We start from the raw sequence: 21,866 nt of genomic DNA on the forward strand, positions 1-21,866 counted from the left end.
AATGAAAGGCTTCTTGACTCCCTGGTTAGTACTTTTCAAGCTCTTCTCTTCTTGCCCAGGGTTCTGTCTTAAAAGAGAAGGAAATTGTACCAATGTACCCAGATACCTTTGTAAGATGTCAGACCGGTAGACTCGGACTGGGGTGATTACCAGAGATCTAGTTACTGACTGGGAATTAAAATACCAAATTGTTGTACTTTAAAAGATAAAGCAGGATAGACTTCATAATAACGTGTTGTGTTGTGTTTGAATACTACTTTTTGGCAAAACTTTAAGGTGGAAATAGGCAAGAAGGTAAAAAACAAAAACAGTGTGATCTATTAAACAGGAGAAGTGGGAGAGAGGATTTTTAAAAATTCACTCTTCCTGAAGGGTGGAAGGTGGAAACCAGCTCTTGAATGTTGAGTAGTTCACCAGAGAGAGAAGGGCCTTGTAAGGTTTAAGTGGCTTCTCCAGTTTTATTTTAGCTGTGTGCCACCGTGTGCAGATTGTGTACAGCATCAAAACGTCTCGCCCCACGTCTGCTGCCTATGATGTGAACGACCTGAATATTCTCCAGGTCTCTCAGTTCCTGCAAGGCAGCGACTTTGCGGCAGTGTGGACAATCCAGGCACACTACGTGGGTTCAGCAGGCTTTCCCAGCTACTCAGTGCATTGGCTCAGTTTTTGCTCGAGTCTCTCTAACGATTGCAGAGGTTCCTGTCCACCCCTGTGATCAACAGCTTTTCCTAGGGCAGCTCACAGATATGGCAGTATTTGGGTTTAAGTAGACTCTGTAATATTGTGTTTGGCAGGAGAGACCATTAAAAAACAAAAATCAAAGCAGCCCTCATAACTAGATTCCTTTTTGAAAGGTTACTGATCAAAAAATATAGCTCAGAACTGGAAATTGTTTGGTTTAAGTAAATGCATCCTCTTCTCTCTCCTCCCCACTCAATCCTTCCCCCAAAGTGGATTGATATGAAAAAGTATATAGGATTACTTGAAGCTTTCATCTTTCTTAGTGATCACCCTGGAAGAATATTTTTTTATCCTTGGTTTAAGTAGAATCTTTTATTCTTGGTTTAAATTTATACAACTACCCACGTGTTCACCTGCAACCTCAATTTCCTTGTGTTGAATTTCATATATTTTCTCAGTTGTCTGTCATCAAGAGGAGATGGGGAGAGAGGATAGGTCTGAAGCAGACTGCTCTCATTTAAATTCCATGATGTATGTATGTATGTACGTATATGTGTGCGCGCACGTTCATGCAGACGCGCACATGTGCGTGCACACGTACTCAGGGCTAATTACTGGTTGCGATAAATTTGGTCGAATTTCAATCTAGCTTCATTAACTCTGAGACAGGGTAGTAATATCAAAGGGGAAAAACAGAATAAAGTGAAGAGAAACAAATAGATCATTTTCTTTAAATAAAGATATTTTAGGGAGAACTGGTATTCATTTTTTAGGTCATCATTGCTATTTCTCAGTATTATACACCTAGAAACCGCATAGTAGGACTTGGTGTGCTTGAAGAAGCTACATTTTCACAGCGGGAGAGGAAAGCAGAATAAAGCATTGAGATGCAGGCGCACAGTAATACAAGTGGGCTCTTTCCCTGCAGCCCCGATGCCTGGCCAAGAAAGCAGAAGCTCTCAAGCCCAGCTCTCAGGGTCTCCCAGAGCTAAGCCAAGAAGCGTAGGGGTTGGGGGGGCGGGGGGAGCAGGAGAGAATAATTGTTATTCAGTCTTCTTTAATGAGATGTATTGCCCACTGCTGAAAGATTGTGGCAATGTCTTTTGTTATGCTAATTAGGCACCATTAGAGCTTGGCTGTCTTTGATTTCCGCTTAATCCATTCTGCTTCCTCTGCCTCCATCCCGACTGGCAAATGGTTGAAAGATGGTGGGTGTACTGCACGTGTTATTTATTGCTCACATCTATGCTGAGTTCTCTGGTAATAGGGTTGGTAACAAAAGATTTATCTTACCGAAGGCGGTACATATTTTGGACATTCATTTTGGCTTTTTAAAAAATGAAGTTGAGAATGATCTGTTTCTGCCTTTTAAGTTCAAACACCATTTGCCTTTGCAGCCACACAAAATGGCAAATGACAGATTGGGAAATTTAGGTGGCCTCTTTTGGTTGCTTGGATGGCCCGAAAAACAATAAGCAAGTTGATCATGCCTTAAGCTTTTGGAGAGGCTAGGGTTGACCAGAAGAATGGAAACAAGATTAATTTAAAGGTCAAAAAGAGAACTTTAGCAGTTCAAAATTCCTGCCTTTAACAATTTATAGATATGTATGCATTCTTTTCCTAAAATTAAAGCATTGCATTTACATGATTAGTGCAAATTTAAGGGTATTTGTGGTGAGTTTAAAAAAATTTTTTTAAATGATCAATGTGGTCCTTAAAATAGTGAAAGGGGGGATTTCTGTTAAGTTTTTTTAAACTACCTAACAATGTTTTAGGGCAGCGCTGTCCAGTGGAAATGAACCATAGATGTTATTTTAAATTTTCTGGTAGCTACGCTAAAAAAAGTAAAAAAGAGTTGAAATTAATTTTAATATATATTTTATTTATATATCAAATATATCATCATTTGACCTACAAGAAATAGGCTGCCATTTGTTTCTCCGATAAAAATGGGTTTATGACGGATCAACAGAGAATTGCAGTTTGGGGTCTACGACCACTGTGAGCCACATGCAAGTCCCCACACAGCAAGGAGAGAACTCTTTTAAAGAGGGGAAAAGGAACTTAGGATGGGTATAGTAAGCAAAGAGTTCACTGGAGGAATTGAGAGTTCAAAGCACTATTGTGACTTTTCATTGGCTGAGTTGTTTCGGTCTCTCATTAGCAGAGCTCTTGCCAGGAAAGAAGAGAAAGTCTTTCTTCCTCTTGGGCTCTGCAGTCCTCACTAAGCACAGGACTTCCCGTTCCGGCATCCCGACTCTAATTTCATTGAGGTTTCTGTTGATTAATTTTTACAATTTCAACATGCGTGTAATCAATATAAAAGTAATGAGCTAGTTTATTCTCTTATTTAAGTTTTTGAAATCTGGTAAGGTCTTTACACTGGTGTGTGTTTCCCAGCACATCTCAATTTGGATTTGCCATGTTTCAGGTGCTCCCCAGCCACTTGTGGCTGGTGGCCACTGTACTGGATGGTGCAGCTTTAGATTCATTCATTAATTTACCACATGCCTAAAAGCAACTGTCAGGATAAAATCCATTTTTAAAGTTATGGGTCTTCGTTGCTGCGCACAGCTTCCTCTAGTTGCGGCGAGCAGGGGCTACTCTTCATTGCAGTGCACGCACTTCTCGTTGCGGCGGCTTCTCTTGTTGCAGAACATGGGCTCTAGGCACACGGGCTTCAGTAGTTGTGGCATGCGGGCTCAGTAGTTGTGGCTTGCGGGTTCTAGAGCACAGGCTCAGTAGTTGTGGCACACAGGCTTAGTGGGATGTGGGATCTTCCCAGGCCAGGGCACAAACCTGTGTCCCCTGCATTGGCAGGTGGATTCTTAACCACTGTGCTATCAGGGAAGCCCTTGAACTAAATGATCTTTTAATTCCACCACCCACACAGCTCTGGATTCATAATTCAAAAAATTCACATTTACAGCCTGAGTACACCAGAACCTGTCCATCTTCTCCTATAAATTAGTATTTGAAAAGAAGCCTTCTTTCCCCCCAAAGAAAATTAGATGTCCTGTATACCATATCCACACCTTTTCTCTCCAAATGTCTGAATCTTTCTTTGAATTCTTCCAAGTCTTGTATTGTTTTGATAAAGTATTTGGTAGTATAGGAGACTGAAAGTGCCTGGTGCTCAGTGCTTTTGGAATGAGGGCTTTGGGCGACTGTGAGGTGAGTTGGCAAGTAATTACTGCACATTACTGGATTACATGAACACTAAATCTCTCTCTAAAGCTCAGCTGCCTGTCTGAGTTTGTAATTTGGATTATTTATTGTGTCATCAGTGAAAATTCTAAAGACACTTTCCAAGAAGGTAGTCTGTTCAATAGTTGTAAGATAAAAGGGTGGTCACCTTTGTGCCTATGTGAAAAGCTCGTCAAAGAAAATTGGCCCAGACTTGCTGAGTAATGATTGATAGGGACCAATGGGAAAAGATCAGGAAGGTAGAAGCAAATGGAGATAATTGTTCAATCTTAGAATTGAAATTTTAATTAAAAAAAGGGTTCCACATACATATCCCATATTGGCCCCACTTGGTCATCCCATTAACAAGATCTCATGAATAGATATTACTGGCAACATCTGGTTTTAGGGCTTTTGGTAGTTTTAAATGTTGAGCAGTTTCCTATACTGCCTGGGCATTGTAGAGCTTGCCTAGTGTGGGAAAAAATAGAGGTAACATCCTTGCGCCAGAGTCTGTGATAAGGAAAGGCAACTTGTTTGAGTTTGTTAAGAGAATGTTCTAGAATACCAAAAATGTACAGGCAGGTAATTAAAACTTGGCTGGTTTTCAAATTGGAAGTTCAGTCAGCGCTCAGGTACAGATCTCTAATGCTGCAAAGGGATCAGGTCAGCATTTGTCAGGTAAGCATTTGCTGTCTAGAATGACTTTTAGCAGATCAGCAAAGCACTGTTACTGTACTGTTATTGTTGGCTGTCAACCAGCAGAAGAAAATGGCTTTGTTATGAAGAATGGCCCTTGCCTCCAACTGGGAAGAGACTCCCTTGGGTTGCCTTTCTCTTCCTGGGGTGGGCACATGGCTAGAAGAAAACCAGCCAACAATTGAAGACAAAAGCACAAGGGCCATCGTTAGAAGAAATGTCATAGTCTTGATTTGATTCAACAGAACCACCTTGGGTCTGGTCTTTGTAACTTTCATCATTGCTTTGGGAGGAAGGACTTTCAAAAAGCCAAATTGTTTTTCAGTTCTTTGGTGTTTAGGTTATTTCTGAAATGTGAAGAAGGAATAATAAAGCCACTAAGATACTCATGGCAATTACTAGATAAACATAAATTAAACACTTTAGAGGTATGGATATTCTACCTCAAAGGAACATTCTTTCCCTTTTGAACACGTTTAATTCTAATAATAATTATAGCTAAAGAATATGTGTTTCTTCACACAGAGGATAGTGTTTCTTAAAAATCTAATAGAATATATTTCCTGTCATTGTTTAAGAGTTGGATACCAGTTCAGCCCCTTTCACAATGAACTGTCCCACGTCTTCTCTCAGGAATCCTTAAGTAGACCAGTAAACTGATGGCAAGCATTTTGAATACGATGGACTTAGAGGCTCATTACTTGTTTTCTATGCTGTCATCATTTTTGACACACATTCCTGTGTCATGGCCCTATTTCATTATAGAATGGCGTTGTGGAGTAAGGATGATATTAAATTTTAATGTTATTGCTCTTATTACTGTGGACTATTTTTAGCGTCAGTATGCCTGCTTCTTTAATTCCAGCTTCTGCAGGGCCCGAACACAGAAGTGTGCATAAACAGTCAGGAAAATTACTGTATACCGTGGAGACCCAGCCTCGCATGTTCTGCCTGTTGTGAATGATGAATCAAAATGGAAAGGTTATCATTTTCATTAGCTAGGAAAGAACAAGACCATACTTTTCTCCAAGTGTAAATATAGTGGTTCACTGGCAACATTACACTGCAGTAATTAGTCTAAAGGTGTATGTGAGGGCAGGCTTTTGCACAGACACTAGAAATATTATTTCAGAGTTTAAGGTCACAGCCTTGTGTTTAACATGTTCCAGGCAGCTTAGGGAAAAAAAAAAAAAAAAAACTAATTTGACTGGAGGTAAAGAAAGACATTTGACATTTCCCAGAGTCATGCATTCAGAAACCAGTCAGGGAGAAAAATTGTATTTTATTATCTACAATTAAAAAAAAAAAAAAAAACTTAGCTGCAGAAGTAGCATGTCAGAATATTGTATAGGATAAACATAGATAAAATTTAAGTTTATTAGGAATGTACTGTAAATAATTATGAGAGCTTTTGATATGTGTGTTTTAATCTGCATTTTTCCACCTAAGGCAATTGGACAGAAAAATTAATTGCTAGAAACTTTTCAGGGGAAGCAAAATAATTCCTCTACCTTCTTATAACTGTGTTCAAGAAATAAATATTTCTCTTACACAGGTCTTCTAATATATATCTGTCCTTTGTGAACGTTTTTTGGATACTCTGAGTGGTTATATTGAATTAATTAAAATCTCTCTAACCTAACCCTTCAGAGTAAAGTGAATTGCAGTTATTTTCTAAAGCCACACCTCAGGCTTTCTGTTTAAGTAAAACAAAAGTGAGAAGAAGGGGAAAAAAAAAAAAACTAGTTAAAAGTAAGATTTACATAAAGTTTATACTTTAAAGCCATATATGGGTTTAAAAGAAACTCTGCTTCTTCTAGTTCAAGGAATACTTATACAAGTAACATTTCTTACTGGGTTAAAGGTAAAAGCCCAAGTACTCTAAATGTCTTTGTTAAATTTCAGTATTATCTGCCTGTCTTGAAGCAATTCTTTTTAGTTTCTCTCTTTAAATCCTTAAATAGCCATACAGAATATTGTTTGTTTTAGGACAAATGGAGAAATAGAATGTGCTTGAATGAACATTCATTCAGCAACCAAATTCTGTTGGAAACCACTGCTTTTGAATGCAAGTGTGTGTTTTCTGTGTGTTATCTGGCCATATGGTTAGAACTGATGTTTCTCACCACTTCAGGCACTCGGGAAATTCGAAGCATAGATGTGACACAAATAACACAGCCAGCTGATTATGTAATGTACTGTAAAATCCACCCCCAAATTGAATTTTAAAAAAACATTGCTTTTTGTTTGTCACAGATGTTTCTCTGCTCAAGGAAAAGCCATGCACTGCAGAATCAGAGCCATGATGTTGTACGTTTTCTGCAGCTAGCAATTAAATAGGAGACATCAAGTAGCAGGAATGCTTCCAAGACTTCTTTCTGCCACTGAGCAAATCACCGCATCTCGCTGGACCTCACTTTCCTCTCTGTGAAATCAGAGATTTCTAAGCCCCCTTCATGCTCTTACCTTCTTTGTCTATTTAGGGGAATAGGGTCTTTCTTTTCTCCCTTTGTGGTTTGAAAAAAAAAGAAAAAAAAAAAGCATAAGAGCTTTTCTCATATCTTTTCAACAAAGCCTAGAAAGTTCTACTACACTCCTTTCATAGTGGGGGCCGTAGTTCCCATCACCTCTGTGAGATCAGCGGTAATGCAGGAACCTGTGGACTTTTTCTGTACCTTCTCTTCCTTCAGTGACCCAATCTGTGAAATGGAGGGAAGGTTTTTACAAGACTATTTCTATAGTTCATTTTTCATAAAATGTATTTATGAAGTCAGGTTAAAATGTACTAAGTGAAGTTCTGCACGTCCTTGGAAAAGCCACTGTCTTCACTGACATCTGATGAATAAATTACAAAGTACATCTAGGTTGTTACAGTAGGTGCCAGGACTGACAGCCACTTTGAAAAGTCCTGACAAATGTCCTGAAAGTCAAACTTTGTAAATGGAAACTGAGTTTCCCATAAAAGTGCAGGGGGTTTTGTATTCCCAGCCCTAGTTCTTTCTTTTTTTTTTTTTTTTAGCTGCGTTGGGTCTTTGTTGCTGCTCACGGCTTTCTCTAGTTGTGGCAAGCAGGGGCTACTTTCGTTGTGGTGCGCGAGCTTCTCATTGCGGTGGCTTCTCTTGCTGCGGAACACGGGCTCGAGGCACACGGGCTCAGTAGTTGTGGCGCACGGGCTTAGTTGCTCTGCGGCACGTGGGATCTTCCTGGATCAGGGATTGAACCCGTGTCCCCTGCATTGGCAGGCGGATTCTTAACCACTGCACCACCAGGGAAGTCCCCCAGCCCTAGTTCTTAAACTCTAAAATGCTCTAGAAATCAAAGAAGCATTTTATTTAATCAGCTATAAATTATATACTTGTAAAGAAAATCAGAAGGAAAAGAGGTTATTTTCAAAAGGGGTTTGTTGGGAAGATTTTGATGGGATTCTTCGGGTTCAGGTCACTAAATAGCTTTATGAAAAACGTTGTAAATGTTTCTTTGGTGGGTATTAAGATCACGTTGTTACTTTAAGTGCAGCAAGAAAGTACCTGTAATTTGCAGAGGGCTCTAAGCATACATTTACTGTGAAAAAAGAGACAGCCTGGATTTAGAGTACCTATTTCCTTCATCTGAAACCTTGTGAGCAGACCAAATCTACCACGAATGACGACTGAGAATTTTGGAACTGAAAGGTCCTCTAAAAATCAGAATCTACTTCCTCTTCAGCCCTGCTCACCTCTCCCCAGCTCCACGTCACTTCTTCCAAACTCTCATTTTTTTCTATGAGGAAAGCAAAGTCCCAAAATGTAGCCAAATCTCTTTTACCTTAAAAATAATCTACCCAGACCCATGTCCTCTCACCCTACTGTCCAGTTCGAATATGTGGCATTTAATGGTGTTGAATAAACCTTCTTCCTCTTCCTCTCCCCTGGGCTCTGCTAGAACTGTGCATTCCTGCTTCTGACCATTCCTTCTCCCTCCAAATAACTTCCCCCTTTCTTCCTGGCCTTGAAAGTTCCAGTTATCTTAAAATCACCCTCCAGACCGACCGACCATTCTTTGGGTTTACAGTTCCGCTTGCATCTTAATCATCCCTGCTGAGCAGCCATATTGTGCTACCAGTCACAAAGCTTATGGAAACCATTGTTTTCAACCTCCTCTTCATTCACAAAATATGTGTGTGTGTGTGTGTGTATACAAATATATATATTCTATAAACTCAGGAGTTTGTTCATTTTTTTAATTACTCAAGCAATCTTGTTGTTAACTTCCTCTTCAAAGGGCTTGTCTTAAGCCAGTGATGTACCCTTGCATTCCTGCCGGAGGTTCCAGCCGTTAGGGAAGGTTATGACAGGGATGGTGAGTAGCCCAGGAAGCCGCCTTCTCAGCAGAATGTCAGCAGGGAGTAGATGTTGCAGAATCTCAGAGAAGACACAGTGTACACCCATCATTCTCTAAGGCAAACTGGTCCCTCTAGGGCAGTGGTCGCCAGCCTTTTTGGCACCAGGGACCAGTTTTGTGGCAGACAGTTTTTCACGGACTGGGGGGCTGTAATGCGAGCAAAGGGGAGCAGCAGATGAAGCTTCACTCACTCGGCCCCCGCTCACCTCCTGCTCTGCGACCCTGTCCGTGGCCCAGGGGCTGGGGACCCCTGCTTTAGTGGATTAGCTCTGCCTTTAGCATAATAGAAAGCTGGGTGGCTGTAGCCCTAGTGGCCCAAGGGTACCTGTTGCCCTTTTTCTTCTGAAGCCCTGCTTTTTCCTCTGAGAACAGGACTTCCTTGCTGGATAGGAGAGGCATTCTTAGGTAAATCAGGATGATTGCCCTAATTCTTGTTACGTGGTCTTTAACCATACTGGGTTATTGAGTGGGGCTGGGGAGAAAACACTTGGAGAGTAAAGAGGTGACTCATTTAAAAAAACATTTGAGGCTAATAATATGTTTGGCACATAAGATTCCTTATTGTCACCAAGGCAAAGTTGCCTCTTCCAGAGTTCCAGCTGAAACCCACCCCCCATTCCTTAACTTCCTTGTTGTTTTTATTTTATTATTTTTTTTTATTTTGGCGGGGGGGGGGGGGGGGCTCTATGTTTTTAAGGTTATTTGAAACAGTTGATTCTCTTAAAGGTCATATTTGATCATTCACTTCATTGCAACTTCATTCTTTAAAAAAAGTTCTGCGTAGAGCATTTATTATTTGTTTTTGTTGGATTTTTTAGGGGTTGGGGATAGACTGCATCAGTTTTTCATCAAAGTCCTATCTTGCTTATGCTAATTTGTGCTCACTAGCCTCTGGGGAACTTTAAGAGCCTCACCAATGAGACAAAATCCGTAGTTGAGGGGACCAAAAGGGTGATCGGAGAGGTGTTTGCCACTATAAATTACTGCCCATAGCAATTTTCCTGAATCCCTTTGGCAAATAATAGTTAAATACTCACATACAAATAGTTCTCTGATGGTTGATCGAAAGCCCTGCCCTCTACTGTATAAACATAGCAAGTCTTTCTAACTCAATATGTATATATTACTGTCATCGTTATTCTCTCCAGATAAAATGGAATAGCCCAAAGACGATTACTACAACTGTCCACATTAATTCCAACAAGAGGAAAAAAGCGGCATACGTTTTCAGTGGCTCTGCTCTCTCGTATTGTTGTTAATTTCCTGAAAACTTAATGTTAGATGAAGTGTAATTGCAGATTTCCTTAAGAACCATTGACAGATACTTATCTTAAGTTATAAGCAACTCGCACTGTGAAATGTGTGCAAACATTCTAAGTTTCCTTCCAGAAGAATATACTTCAGTGAAACCCAGTATTCATCAGTCTTTTTTAATAAACAGGGCCATCAAAGCTCAAAGTAGAAGCTGGGAGTAGTTCTTTTGTTTCTCCTTGATCTTTAAAAGAGACAATAGTGCGGGAACTTTTCACTGGTTTTCAAGGAGTGAACTAAGTTAAGTGTTTGATAAGTATCCTAGAAACCTCACAACCTTCGGCTAAGGGAGCTACATTTGAATGAGAGAGTGAAAAAGAGCAAATTATGGTGTATTTAGGTATTAGCATTGTATAATGGACAGAAGAGTTTGGTGTTTTTGTTTTTTTCTTTTTGTTAGGTGGTCTATTTAGTGCAGCTGTGTTTATGTTTCCTAAGTGGTAACTGCCTGAACATGGTGACAAGTCCCTACATATGAGAATAGGGATTTCGTTTAAAAAATCTTGCCAATGTTCTTTAACATAGAGGGTTGTATTTATCAAGTAGCAATGGCAAAAATGATTCCAGGCACAATCATCCAATACAGCTGGTTTGCTAAATCAGACATTTTGACAATGTTGTAAAAAAAAAAAAAAAAGTAATGATACTTTAAATGTTGCATTTCACAGTAGAATAAAGTTGGAAATAGTAGACTGTTTTAAAATGGTCACATTGCTTTAACCAACGTTTTGGCTGATTTAACTTCTTGGTTATTAAAAATGCATGCTTAGATCATAAATATAGGTCCTGTAGAGAATTAACAGTCCCCTATTTTTGCTGTCTTTCTCTTAAAAAAATAAAATGAATGTGGGGTCATGCCTGCAACAAAAAAGATACAGTTGCCCGTGACAGAGAAAACGTATATAACAAGTAAATAACTGAATTAATCAGTAATTTCAGAATTGCATGTAACGTGTGAAATGTTTAGGTACGGGGACTTAATGACTAGTTTTTAAGGCATTTTCTTTAGTGTTACATCCCTCGTAACTCAAATTAATGTTTATTACCACTTCATATTTTGCCAAAATATTTTCATGAATTTGGATTAGAAGCAGCTTGTTCTGACTTGTTTTGCAACTTTGTTTCAAGAAAAACAAAGTGATATTTAGAAGATTTTTGTATGTCTTAGAAGCCTTTAATTATCTAACTTACGTTGAAGAAGGAAATAAGATCAAGTTTTGTTTCATAGTTCTGTAAGAAAATAAGATTCCGTTCTACACTAATTTGATATTACTACATAGATAATAATGTCTTTCTGAACATTTGAATCAGTGACTCTTGCATTGGCTGTTAAGTAGCTGGCAATCTGGAGTCTACTTTAAATTCAAGGAGACACGACTTACGGCCCATAACTATTTGGGTTAGCATTTCTTTTGGATGCTCAGGTGTTTGCCCTGATCTCTCCTGTTTTTCTCCCCTTCTCTCCACAGATTGGTGAGAGACAAAAAGTGTTAGTCACAGAAGAATCTTTTGATTCCAAGTTTTATGTTGCACACAATCGATTCTATGAGCAGGTAAGGGATACTCCCACGTTCTTAGGGTTTCTCCAAAATGAGAAAGACTTCTAAAAGTAAATCAGTTTAAGCGAAAGAGACTTAAAGCGGGGGTGGGGAGGTGGGGGGGGAGGTGTAGAATCTTGTCGCAGGAAGGCTATTTTATAGCATCAAGCCAACCAGGCTAACATGGGGCTTATCTCTGTGGCTTAATCTCCAGAACATTCTATACGAAGGAATTAGTGTGTTTTAGTCCCCATTCATCTTTGACAGGACCCGCCTCTGGCTTTGTGGAGTTTGGAACAGGTAATTCTCACTGCCAAAATCCCCACGGCCTGGCAATGTGGAGGGGAAAGTTCTGTCCAGAAGACAGGAAGGATGTCTGTACCGGCGACATCAGCCTGGAAGGGCAGGGATTTCCTGTCCCTGTCACAGCACTCACACAGGCTTTTGATTGGTTGGTCTGTTGGTTGGCTTTTTTAGTTTTGTTTAGTTTCAGGTGCTTTGTTTTTTTGGTTTTTTTGTTTAACTTCCACATTGATAAAAAACGCTGGGGGCAAAGGGAAAGGAGTCTGTTCGTTGGACTCAACTCAAGTTGGGTGAACAACTCTGGAGACCAGCATAAGGATCAAACCAACTTCACTATGAGAGTTTTCTTCGAGGCCAACCTGAAAGGCTTCCCACTCCCTGCCCGTTAAAGTAGCGTGCTTTGCCCCACCAGCAACTAGACTTCTATTTTAGCATTTGGGATTCCACTACCCCAGGTGGTAAAGCAATTCAAAAGCGATTGAAGAAAACAGTGCCTCCTTCGGGGGCCATGGACCCTGGGAAGGAGGAGGTGTAATATGCCCCTCCTGGTTAGAGACCCTCATAAGGGCATAGGGATTTCGTGGGTCATCCCTGGATCGTATTCGCTTTTCTTAATATCAAGTGAGTTTTCCTACTTTTCTTTTTTTTTTCTCCTGCTCTCATCAAATGACAAGTGAAATTTTTTTCTGTGGGTCACGGCTTGGGAAGGCTCTTCAGGCCAGCCTGGGCAAGTCACGTAAAGGATGGGCGAGGGAAGCCGACTGCCCATGTTAGAAAGCAGGGAAGCCAGAGCCGGAGGGGCCTCCAGCATGGGGCACAGGCTGGGCACTGGGTCCTCAGGGAAAGTGGGGGAGCTTTTCATGGCCCAGACCGAATGTGCCCTGTTCGGTCCCCAGTAGAGACTACAGCTGAGGATGGATTCCGAACACTCCATGTCTGAGCTGAATCTGTCTCTTCCCCGTTTTCCACCTCAGTAATTGACTCCAGAGAGCCATTTTCCTATTCAGGCCAAACTTCTGCTTAGCCCTCGGGAGGAGCTTGATTGTATCTTGGTTGCCTCTTTCCTCTCCTTTCTCTTGCCATCTGGGTTTTCGCCTCAGAAGGGAACTTTTTTCCCCTTCATTTTAAAGGCGATGGCATGCCTCATTAGCTGTTTCCTCCAATTTAAAGCAGTCAAGCTTTTTCCAATTATTAAAACCGGAGGGAAAAAAACACTGAGCCCTTCATTCAGATCAAGACAGCAGATCAAGGAGAGTTATTTTCCCCGAGAATAGTACCAGATCTCCGAGGGATAGTTTGCTCTAGAGATTTTCTTGTTTTATAAAAACTGATTTAAAAGGGCTTTCATATCCTGATACTAAAGCTTTTTTAGTCCATTTGCTTGCCACGAGTAATCCACCACCCAGGTGACCTTTCTTCCTATACTTTGATGAAGCAGTGTACTCAGTGGTCATAAAAAATCAAACTCAGAAAGACCAAGATCCATTTTTGCCTCTCGGAGAAATTAGCTGTGGAACTTCTGGCTCTCATCTCATTTTTCTTTCTTTTTTTTTGGTCTCTAAAACCAAGCATATCAAAGATTTCATAGGAATTATTTTTCTAAAACAAGATGACTTCCAGAAGATTGTATCTAGATATCAAAGTATTGCTGGATTAGAATTAGTCTATTTATTTTGGATTATGACTTGAAAAGATTGGCAAGTAGCTCCAGTACTGAAATAGAAGTGTGAGGGAGACATAATACATACAAACTACCTGTAAGTCCAAGAGGAGGGGAAACATTTGCTCGAGGTCAACAAGTACCTCCGTCAGTAATCTCTAGTGGAAAGGGACCATCTGACAGTTTCCTGTGAGCCAGCCAAAGTACCCTTCAGAGGAGCTGGTTCTATGTGGAGGTAGAACTAACAAATACATGCTTTTCATAACAGAACGAAAGAAGTGAATGGCAGCCATCAGTTAAAGGAGTCATTTAGCTCCAAACACCAAGGATTGGAATATTGAAAAGGTGGCTTTGAAATATTCTTCCTCTTCCCCCAAAACACACACACACGTACGCTTGCACACACACATATGCACCCAAACATGCGGGCCTTTATTTGAAGTGGCTGCTCAAATCCTGACTCTGACAGCAAACTTGGAAGGTATTAAAAGTATAAAGCTTTCATCAGTGTTGTCCCAGTTTTCTTCATTGCCTGGGACAGCCAAGAGTCGGATATCAAAGGCCTGTCCAAGAGTGACTGGCGGATGCCTCGGGCGGTTCCAGGCCTGCCTTCCACGTGCCCTCGGACCACAGGCATCCCACAAGGAGAGAGCGCTGTCTATAGCCCCTTATCCCTCCCAGAAATGCCTTCCCTTCCTGCTAGATCCCCAGGTCCTTGAGCATCTGGAAGATAGAGCCCACTTAGGATGGGATCCCCAAAGAGAAAAAGGACATTAAGGGACAAGTGAGGAACTCTGAATAAAGTATGGACTTTAGTTAATAGTAATACACCAATATTGGCTCATTAATTGTGACACATGTATCATGCCAACATAAGACATTAATAAGAGGGACACTGTGTCTGGGGTATACCAACTCTCTGTGCTATCTTAATAATTCTTTAAGTCCAAAACTGTTCTAAGATAAAATTTTAGTTTTAAAAATTAAGTCTGCTCTAATTTTTTTTAAGGTTTTAGTGCCAAAGAACCCCACATTCATGGGGAAAATGGTCGAAGTGAACGTTTATGAATCAGGAAAACATTTTATGAAAGGGCAGCCAGTTTCAGATGCCAAAGTATACGCGCCATCCATCAGCAAACCGTTAGCAAAAGGAGAAATCTCAGGTTTAACAGAGGTGAGTAGAAGATGCTTTTCCTCTCTACCCTGCTAGTAAAACAGCCGCTCTGGAAGCACAGCGATTTCCCACCATGTTTCTGTTATCGTTTATAGTTCCCTTTTTATGTATGCATGAGGCTTTAATCCTTTCTGACAGATTGAAATCTGAATTAGAAAGATGCATTTATGCTGATGCCTATATCTTTGCTTCTCTGCCTGTGAAGGGAATAAGCTGTTTCTGCTTCTAGGCTAGAAACAGAAGGCAAAAGCCATTATTTTCAGGTGAGAGATTTAACACGGAAGATGATCTGATCCAGTATGTTTCTGTGTCAGTAGATCCTCAGTGGAAGGGGGTAAGGAAAGGATAATTTTTGTGCTTTGCAAAGCTGTTTGTAATATAGTAAAAACCTACATACAGTTAAACAGGCATTAAACCATGTCAGTATATGTGGTTATGGCGCCTTTCTCTAGGGTGTTAGCTGAATATCTGCTTGAGTAATGTGGAGTGAAAATTAAACATTTTTTTCTTTCTATAAAAAAGTAACCTGACCCCTATTTTATACCTTGGTAAATATGGCTGTTTGCCAAGCTCTCTCTTACATTTCATTGAGCTACAGCTGTAAAAGCTGATGGAGTGTGAAATGAAAATGTGTATCACATTTCTAAGCATCATTTGCTGTCCTTTCTTCAACACAATTGTGAAGTGCTCCCCAAAAAAGCATATAGCGATGACTTAACATTCAGAACAATGATGAGTGATATTTATCTGGCTATATAATTCTAAAATTGTTTTAATATATGTATTATCTTTTCCCTCAAAAGAAATGTCAAGGGCGTGTTAATTAAGCTTTAGGAATCATGACAAAAAAGTTCGTATTATCTATATTCTCGCTTATTGTGGTGGTGGACTCTGGAATCCAAACGTGAGTGACACCTCTCATGAGCTTGACGAGGACATGTGAAGAATCCGTGTGTATAGCCATCTGACTGATTATGGAATGACGTAGGCCAGCCTTTGTCAAAACCCTGCCAAGTGTGTCATCCTGTTCAACCAGGAGTGAACTCTCACACTTGATAAGCATAACCATTAATGTTTGCTGTTGTTTAGAAGAAAATCATACATCATACGTGGGGCTTTGGATGGATGGCCAGGAAGGAACAGTGTAATCCAGCATTTAAATTATATTGCTAGAGATTTGGCTTTTGACACGTTAACTACTACTTCAGAAATTTTTAAAGGAAGTGGCTTTTAAATTTTTTTTCCTGTTTTTCCTCACAGTGTGTTTTACAAGGTTGATTTTAAATCGCCACAGGGAAAAGGATTTTATGACAAATGGCAGTGGTGGGCAAATTATTATTTCAAGACCCTGCCTGCTTTAATTCCTTCATGTAAGCCTATTGAAAAGGGTGGTATTTTTTTTTAACATCTTTATTGGAGTATAATTGCTTTACATTGGTGTGTTAGTTGCTCCTGTATAACAAAGTGAATCAGCTATATGTATACATAATCCCCATATCCCCTCCCTCTTGTGTCTCTCTCCCACCCTCCCTATCCCACCCCTCTAGGTGGTCACAAAGCACCCAGCTGATCTCCCTGTGCTATGCAGCTGCTTCCCACTAGCTAGCTTTTTCTCATTTGGTGGTATATATATGTCCATGCCACTCTCTCACTTCGTCCCAGCTTCCCCTTCCCCCTCCCCGTGTCCTCAAGTCCATTCTCCACGTCTGCGTCTTTATTCCTGTCCTGCCCCGAGGTCCTTCAGAACCATCTTTTTTTTAGATCCCATATATATGGGTTAGCATACGGTTTGATTTTCTCTTTCTGACTCTGTATGACAGACTCTAGGTCCATCCAGAAAAGGGTGGTATTTTAAAACATCACATTAATGATACACAAATAAGGAAAAGCAGTGCCCTTTCACTGGTTCCTTAACTGTAGTGTTGCTTTCTAAAGGGGCAGAGCCCCATTTAAATCCCATGAGCAGCTTTTTCCATTCTCCTCTGCCTCCCTCCAGCCTGGGAAATGGTGTCACCAGTTCTCTCAACAGCCCTCCTCTGAGCCGGTGTGACCCAAAAGCCCTATAGGTGAGTTGAGGATAAAGGTCATTTGACTGCTGGCCCTTCTGGGCCTCTAGGAATTATAGTTTGATTGCATGCATTAGGCCAAAGGGTTAGGAATATTGATTTGGGCATTTACATTAAGGGAAACGTCAGGCAAGTCCTTTATCACCATTTGAGACTTCATGTAAATTAATGAACATAGCTTTACGCTTCATTATTTGTCCGCTTTTAAAGATATGCCAAACTCGGGGTCAAAAATCCTTCCTTAATGAATTTGTCCTGGTGTTACAACTGTTTTTGCTAATGATATGAACCAAAATAAATTAAGCGGCAGGAGAACAGCTTCCATTTTTATAGGATTTAGAAGTAGATGATAGAGGTTATAATCCTGTCTCAGGCATTTTGAGTCTTTGAGTACCGATAAAGGTGCCGGAACTCTTCAGTGAAAACAATGAGCCTCGCTCTGTGGATGAAGTGTGGCCCTGGAAGCAGTTACACCTGAGTTTGCATCTGGACTTGCCAGTTTACCCTAGGCCTGTGACTCCTCTGAGCTTTAGTTTAGTCTGTTAAATGTGACAATAATGTCTGTTTCATAGGGTTGTTGAAAGGAATGTATGCAATAGTGTATGTAAACCACTTAAAACTATTTGGGGGACGTAGTAAATAGTTACTAAGTGGTTATTTTCCCTTTCCCCCAAATCTAGCTTCTCTAGAAAGAGCAGACTCTGCAGATGACCGTGGTACTACCAGCTTTGGTCTTGCGATCACGCAGTGCACATTGCATTGGAGTGGGGGTGATCTATTAGGGTAACTTATCCAGTGCCAGAGACACCAATCCCGTCAGAATTTCTATCTTCTTAAATTTTCTAGGCTTTTTCTGAGTTTTTCTAGAGTGATAACCTCCTCATACACACTTTGTAAAGAAACCTAGAAAGGCCAAAGCATCTAAAGCAAAATATTGTGTAAAAAAACATTATTTTCCATAGTAAATGTATTTCCTTAATTGAGAATTTTAAGATTATTCTTTAAGTATTTATCCCTATGCTACTTTGGACTTACGTTGTCTCACTTTAGGCACTGTTGACCTCTTTTGATAAAACTGGTGAGAGGTACAGCGGACTAGGGGGAGAAGCACAGGCTGGGTAGGAGTCACGAGATCTGGATTATAGGATTCTGGCATTTGCAGTAACAGGCTCTTTGACCTTTTGTATATCACTTAGGTTCCCTGGACCTCGGTTGTCTCTAAGACTCTGTGATTGAAATATTTCATTTGACAAAAATGGATTGAATGCATACCCTGTGGCAGGGCTTTGAATTCTAATTCTGTTCTGTAAATATTAATAGAAATCAGGCCTTGTTATTTTCAAATAATAATAGTTACATAAATGCCCATAACATGGTGGGAAAGGAAAGCTATAGTAAAGTCAAAAGGTTACTGTCCTCTCAGAAATTATATTCTAATAAAAACAGCATATAGTAATATCTTTTTATGGTTATTAACTATTCCTCTTTTCAGTTCAGTTAGAGGAATGGAGGAAGAGAGGAAGGGGAGAGTAGGATAGAGAGACAAAATTAGTCTGGTTATTTTTAGGGAAGGTGGGAGCCAAAATGCCACCTCTAACCTAATAGGGAACATTTTAAAAGAAATATCATTGAAGGGTAATTAATTTCAGAAAAAGGTTATGTAATAATTATCCAATGGAAGGCATTGTAGAGTTCAAAGGGGTAAATATAAATCAAAGAAAGGATAGATCATGCCCTTTTCTATGGAAACTGTCAGGCAGCTTTGTTCTTAGGAGGAAGAAGAGATGGGAGGAAGCAGGGGACACATAAATTTTCATAGACGTTCCAGGACAGTGATTCTCAAGTGTGGTCCCCAGACTTGCAGCATCAGCAATAAATGGGAACTTGTTAAAATGCAAATTCTTGGGCCCCAACCCAGACCTGAGGCAGAAATTCTGGGAAAGGGACCCAGTAATCTGGTTTTTAACAAGTTGTCCAGGTAATACTGATGCAGGCTGAGGTTTGAGAGCCCTTCTTCCAGGAAAATGATTCTCAAGTGGGAAGGAGTGTTTGATATTTGTGAAAACAGTATGTTTAGTAAAAAGGGCCGAAAGAGTAGGAACCTGGGGGGGAAACAGTTTTACGATGTTAAGAGCTCTCTCGTGGAACCCAAACCTGTGTTAACATATCCAATTTAATGTGATGATCTTTTTATACAGTTCATGTTTCTTGGAAAATTACTGTGCTGTTCAGGCAGTCCATCTGAAGAAAATCTTTGGATAAACAGGACCTAGCGTCACCTGTACCAAAATCCATGACTATTTGATAATATGAAAAATCATCTGAGAGCCATCATCAAAGAGTAGGATCAAAAAGCGGTTTTGCTTTAACTCTATTCTGGAAAATTTCTGTTACAGAATATTTCAAGCATATACGACAGTAGAGAGACTAGTATAATTATCCCACATACTTATCGCTCACTTTTAACGATTATGTCATCTCTGCTCTTATTCACCCCCATCCCCCTCTGATTCTTTTGAAGAAAATCCCAGTTACCATTTTATTTCATCGAGGTATATATCAGAAAATCTCTCTGAAAGATGAAACTCATTTTAAATACGGTATCAAATCTAAAATAATTAGCCTCAATTCTTTATCCAGTTAATGTCAACACAGTGTTCAAATTTTGCAGGTTTTTAAGCAGTTTGTCTGAATCAGAAGGCAAATCAGGTCCACTCATTGCAATTAGTATGTCTTGTAAGTCACTTTTAATCTATAGGTGTTCCCTTTTCTCTCTCTTTTTTTCTCTTTTTGTATTGCAGTTTATTTGTAGAAGAAACCAGGTTGTTTGTCCTGTCCTGCAGCGTTTCCCACAGTTTGGAATTTGCTAATTGTATCCTCTGATACAGGCTTCCCTGTTCCCCACTTGTTTTATACATTGGTAGTTAGATTTAGAGGCTTAATCAGATTCAGGTTTGAGTTTTTGACAAGATTACTTCGTGTGATGCTGTGCGTTTCCATTATGAGGCGTAGAATGTCTGGTTGTCTCTCTTTATGTGTCAGTGGTTGATGAGCACTGCCTAGATTCATTGAGTCATTAGGGGTCTCAGAATGGTGGCGTTCTAATTCTGTCTTCCCTTCCTCACTTATTAGCTAAAAGCACTTCCATGAAGAGAAACTTTGCCTTACTCATTTTTGTTTACCCTGAGGTACATTTCTGACGGGAAAGGTGAGATAAAGGCTTGATGTCTTTCTGTTTACCAGTTTTAAAACTTTGAGTTGATTCTGTAACATCCTCCAAAAGTAGCCAATGAGGGGTTTTTTAGTATTATTATAAACTCATGGATTTCGCATGTTTGATATGGTTTTATCCGTTGCAGTTATTATATTTCATTGGTGCTCAAGTTGCTGCATTTTTAGAGAGTGGAAGCTCTTCAAATTACCTCCTCAATCCTTTGACACAGCTCCTGAAGTCTTTGATAGTTTCTTTGCTTTTTGATGTGACAAGATGTTCTAGGCTCATTCTTTGCTCCAGACCTGGAATCAGCCATGTCTCTAAGGAGCCTTGGTTTCTTTTAGTTAAACAAATGATATTTAGAGCCTACAGTGTGGGCTATTTAATTGGTCATTATTTTTATACCTTTCAGCAGGTGGAGCTACAAAATCCGCCCCCCCCCCTTTTTTTTTTCAATTCATACTAATGCTCCCATCCAGGTCAAATTCTGAAGTTTTCTGTCCTACACCTGTAACTTCTTTCTTCCATCCCAGTTCACAGTAACACAGCGTAATTATTCATTTGCTTTTTCCTATGATATTCACGTAACTGCCTGATAATAACTACACCAACACTATCACCAACAGTATGATTACTGAAAGCAGTTTAGGTGGTGGTGCTGGTTTTTCCACTGGTTTTGTTCATAGAGTGCACCCCACTAGGGATGTACAGGCAAAAAACGGTTCTAAAGGCACCCGAAATAATTCTTCATATAGTTATACCAACAAATCAATACATAAGTAGGAGTATTCATTTTCCGTTTCTTTGAATTTTTAACACTTAATTTTGTTTCATAATTATGTAAAATACTTTGCAAAATCAAACCTACAAAAGTGTGTTCTGAGAAGTCCATCTTCTACTACTCCTGTCGCTTCCACCCTGTTTCCTTTCTTACCTATTTAAGGCATTGTTTTTGTTTGTTTTAGTTTTCAGTTTATTCTTCCAGTGGTTTGTCTTAACAATGTAAACATTTTATATATATTACATACTTTTTATTACCTTCTTCTTAGATAAATGTGGATACTTTTGCTATTTTCACTTAGCAATATATCTTGATGGTTACTACCTAACTGTATGTAGAAATTCAGTGAATGTTTCTAATTTTTCTTAGGCTGTTAAACAAAATACCTGAAAGTCTGTATTGCTCTAGCACCTGAGTTGAATAATATTACCCTGTATGAAACCCAATAATACCCTTTTGGTCAAAGAAAAGACAGGCAGAATTACCTTATAGAGAGCACTGGCTCCTAGACCTACAGGAGTGGACTGCAGCCTGATGGAAGGCATTAAAGTGGCCAGAGAAACAATAGGCCAGAGGATAGAAGTGGTCAGACATGCAAGCAAAATAAGGAAGGTCCAGAGCCAACACTGGCAGAAAACACCTGTGTCCCGGAAGAGAGGCTGCTTTGGCTGGTGGACTTCAAAACGTCAGACAACTATCCCTGTTTAGAAATGAATGCATCTGGTTACCTTAGCCTGGTACCATTATACATTTGATTCATTTTACTTCCCTTTGTTGAGTCCATGATTACCAGGCCACCCTCTCAACATTGTTTGCCTTTCCTATGCAAATCTGCCTTCCTGCAGGAAGAAAATAGATTTGTTCAGACCTCTG

The 21,866-nt window shown here is 39.9% G+C and overlaps 1 protein-coding gene across 1 annotated transcript in view; it reads left to right on the forward strand.

The window, feature by feature from the left end:
* Positions 1–21,866, forward strand: part of CDKAL1 (CDKAL1 threonylcarbamoyladenosine tRNA methylthiotransferase) — a 624,055-nt gene that overhangs the window by 574,311 nt on the left and 27,878 nt on the right. Inside the window, exons 14-15 of the mRNA XM_024740415.1 lie at positions 11,727–11,810; positions 14,768–14,932. Of these exons, the coding sequence (XP_024596183.1) occupies positions 11,727–11,810; positions 14,768–14,932 (249 nt within the window). The remainder of the gene's footprint in view (positions 1–11,726; positions 11,811–14,767; positions 14,933–21,866) is intronic.

This window comes from Neophocaena asiaeorientalis, unplaced genomic scaffold (assembly GCF_003031525.2).
Source record: "Neophocaena asiaeorientalis asiaeorientalis breed wild unplaced genomic scaffold, Neophocaena_asiaeorientalis_V1.1 scaffold273, whole genome shotgun sequence".
NCBI lineage: Eukaryota > Metazoa > Chordata > Mammalia > Artiodactyla > Phocoenidae > Neophocaena > Neophocaena asiaeorientalis.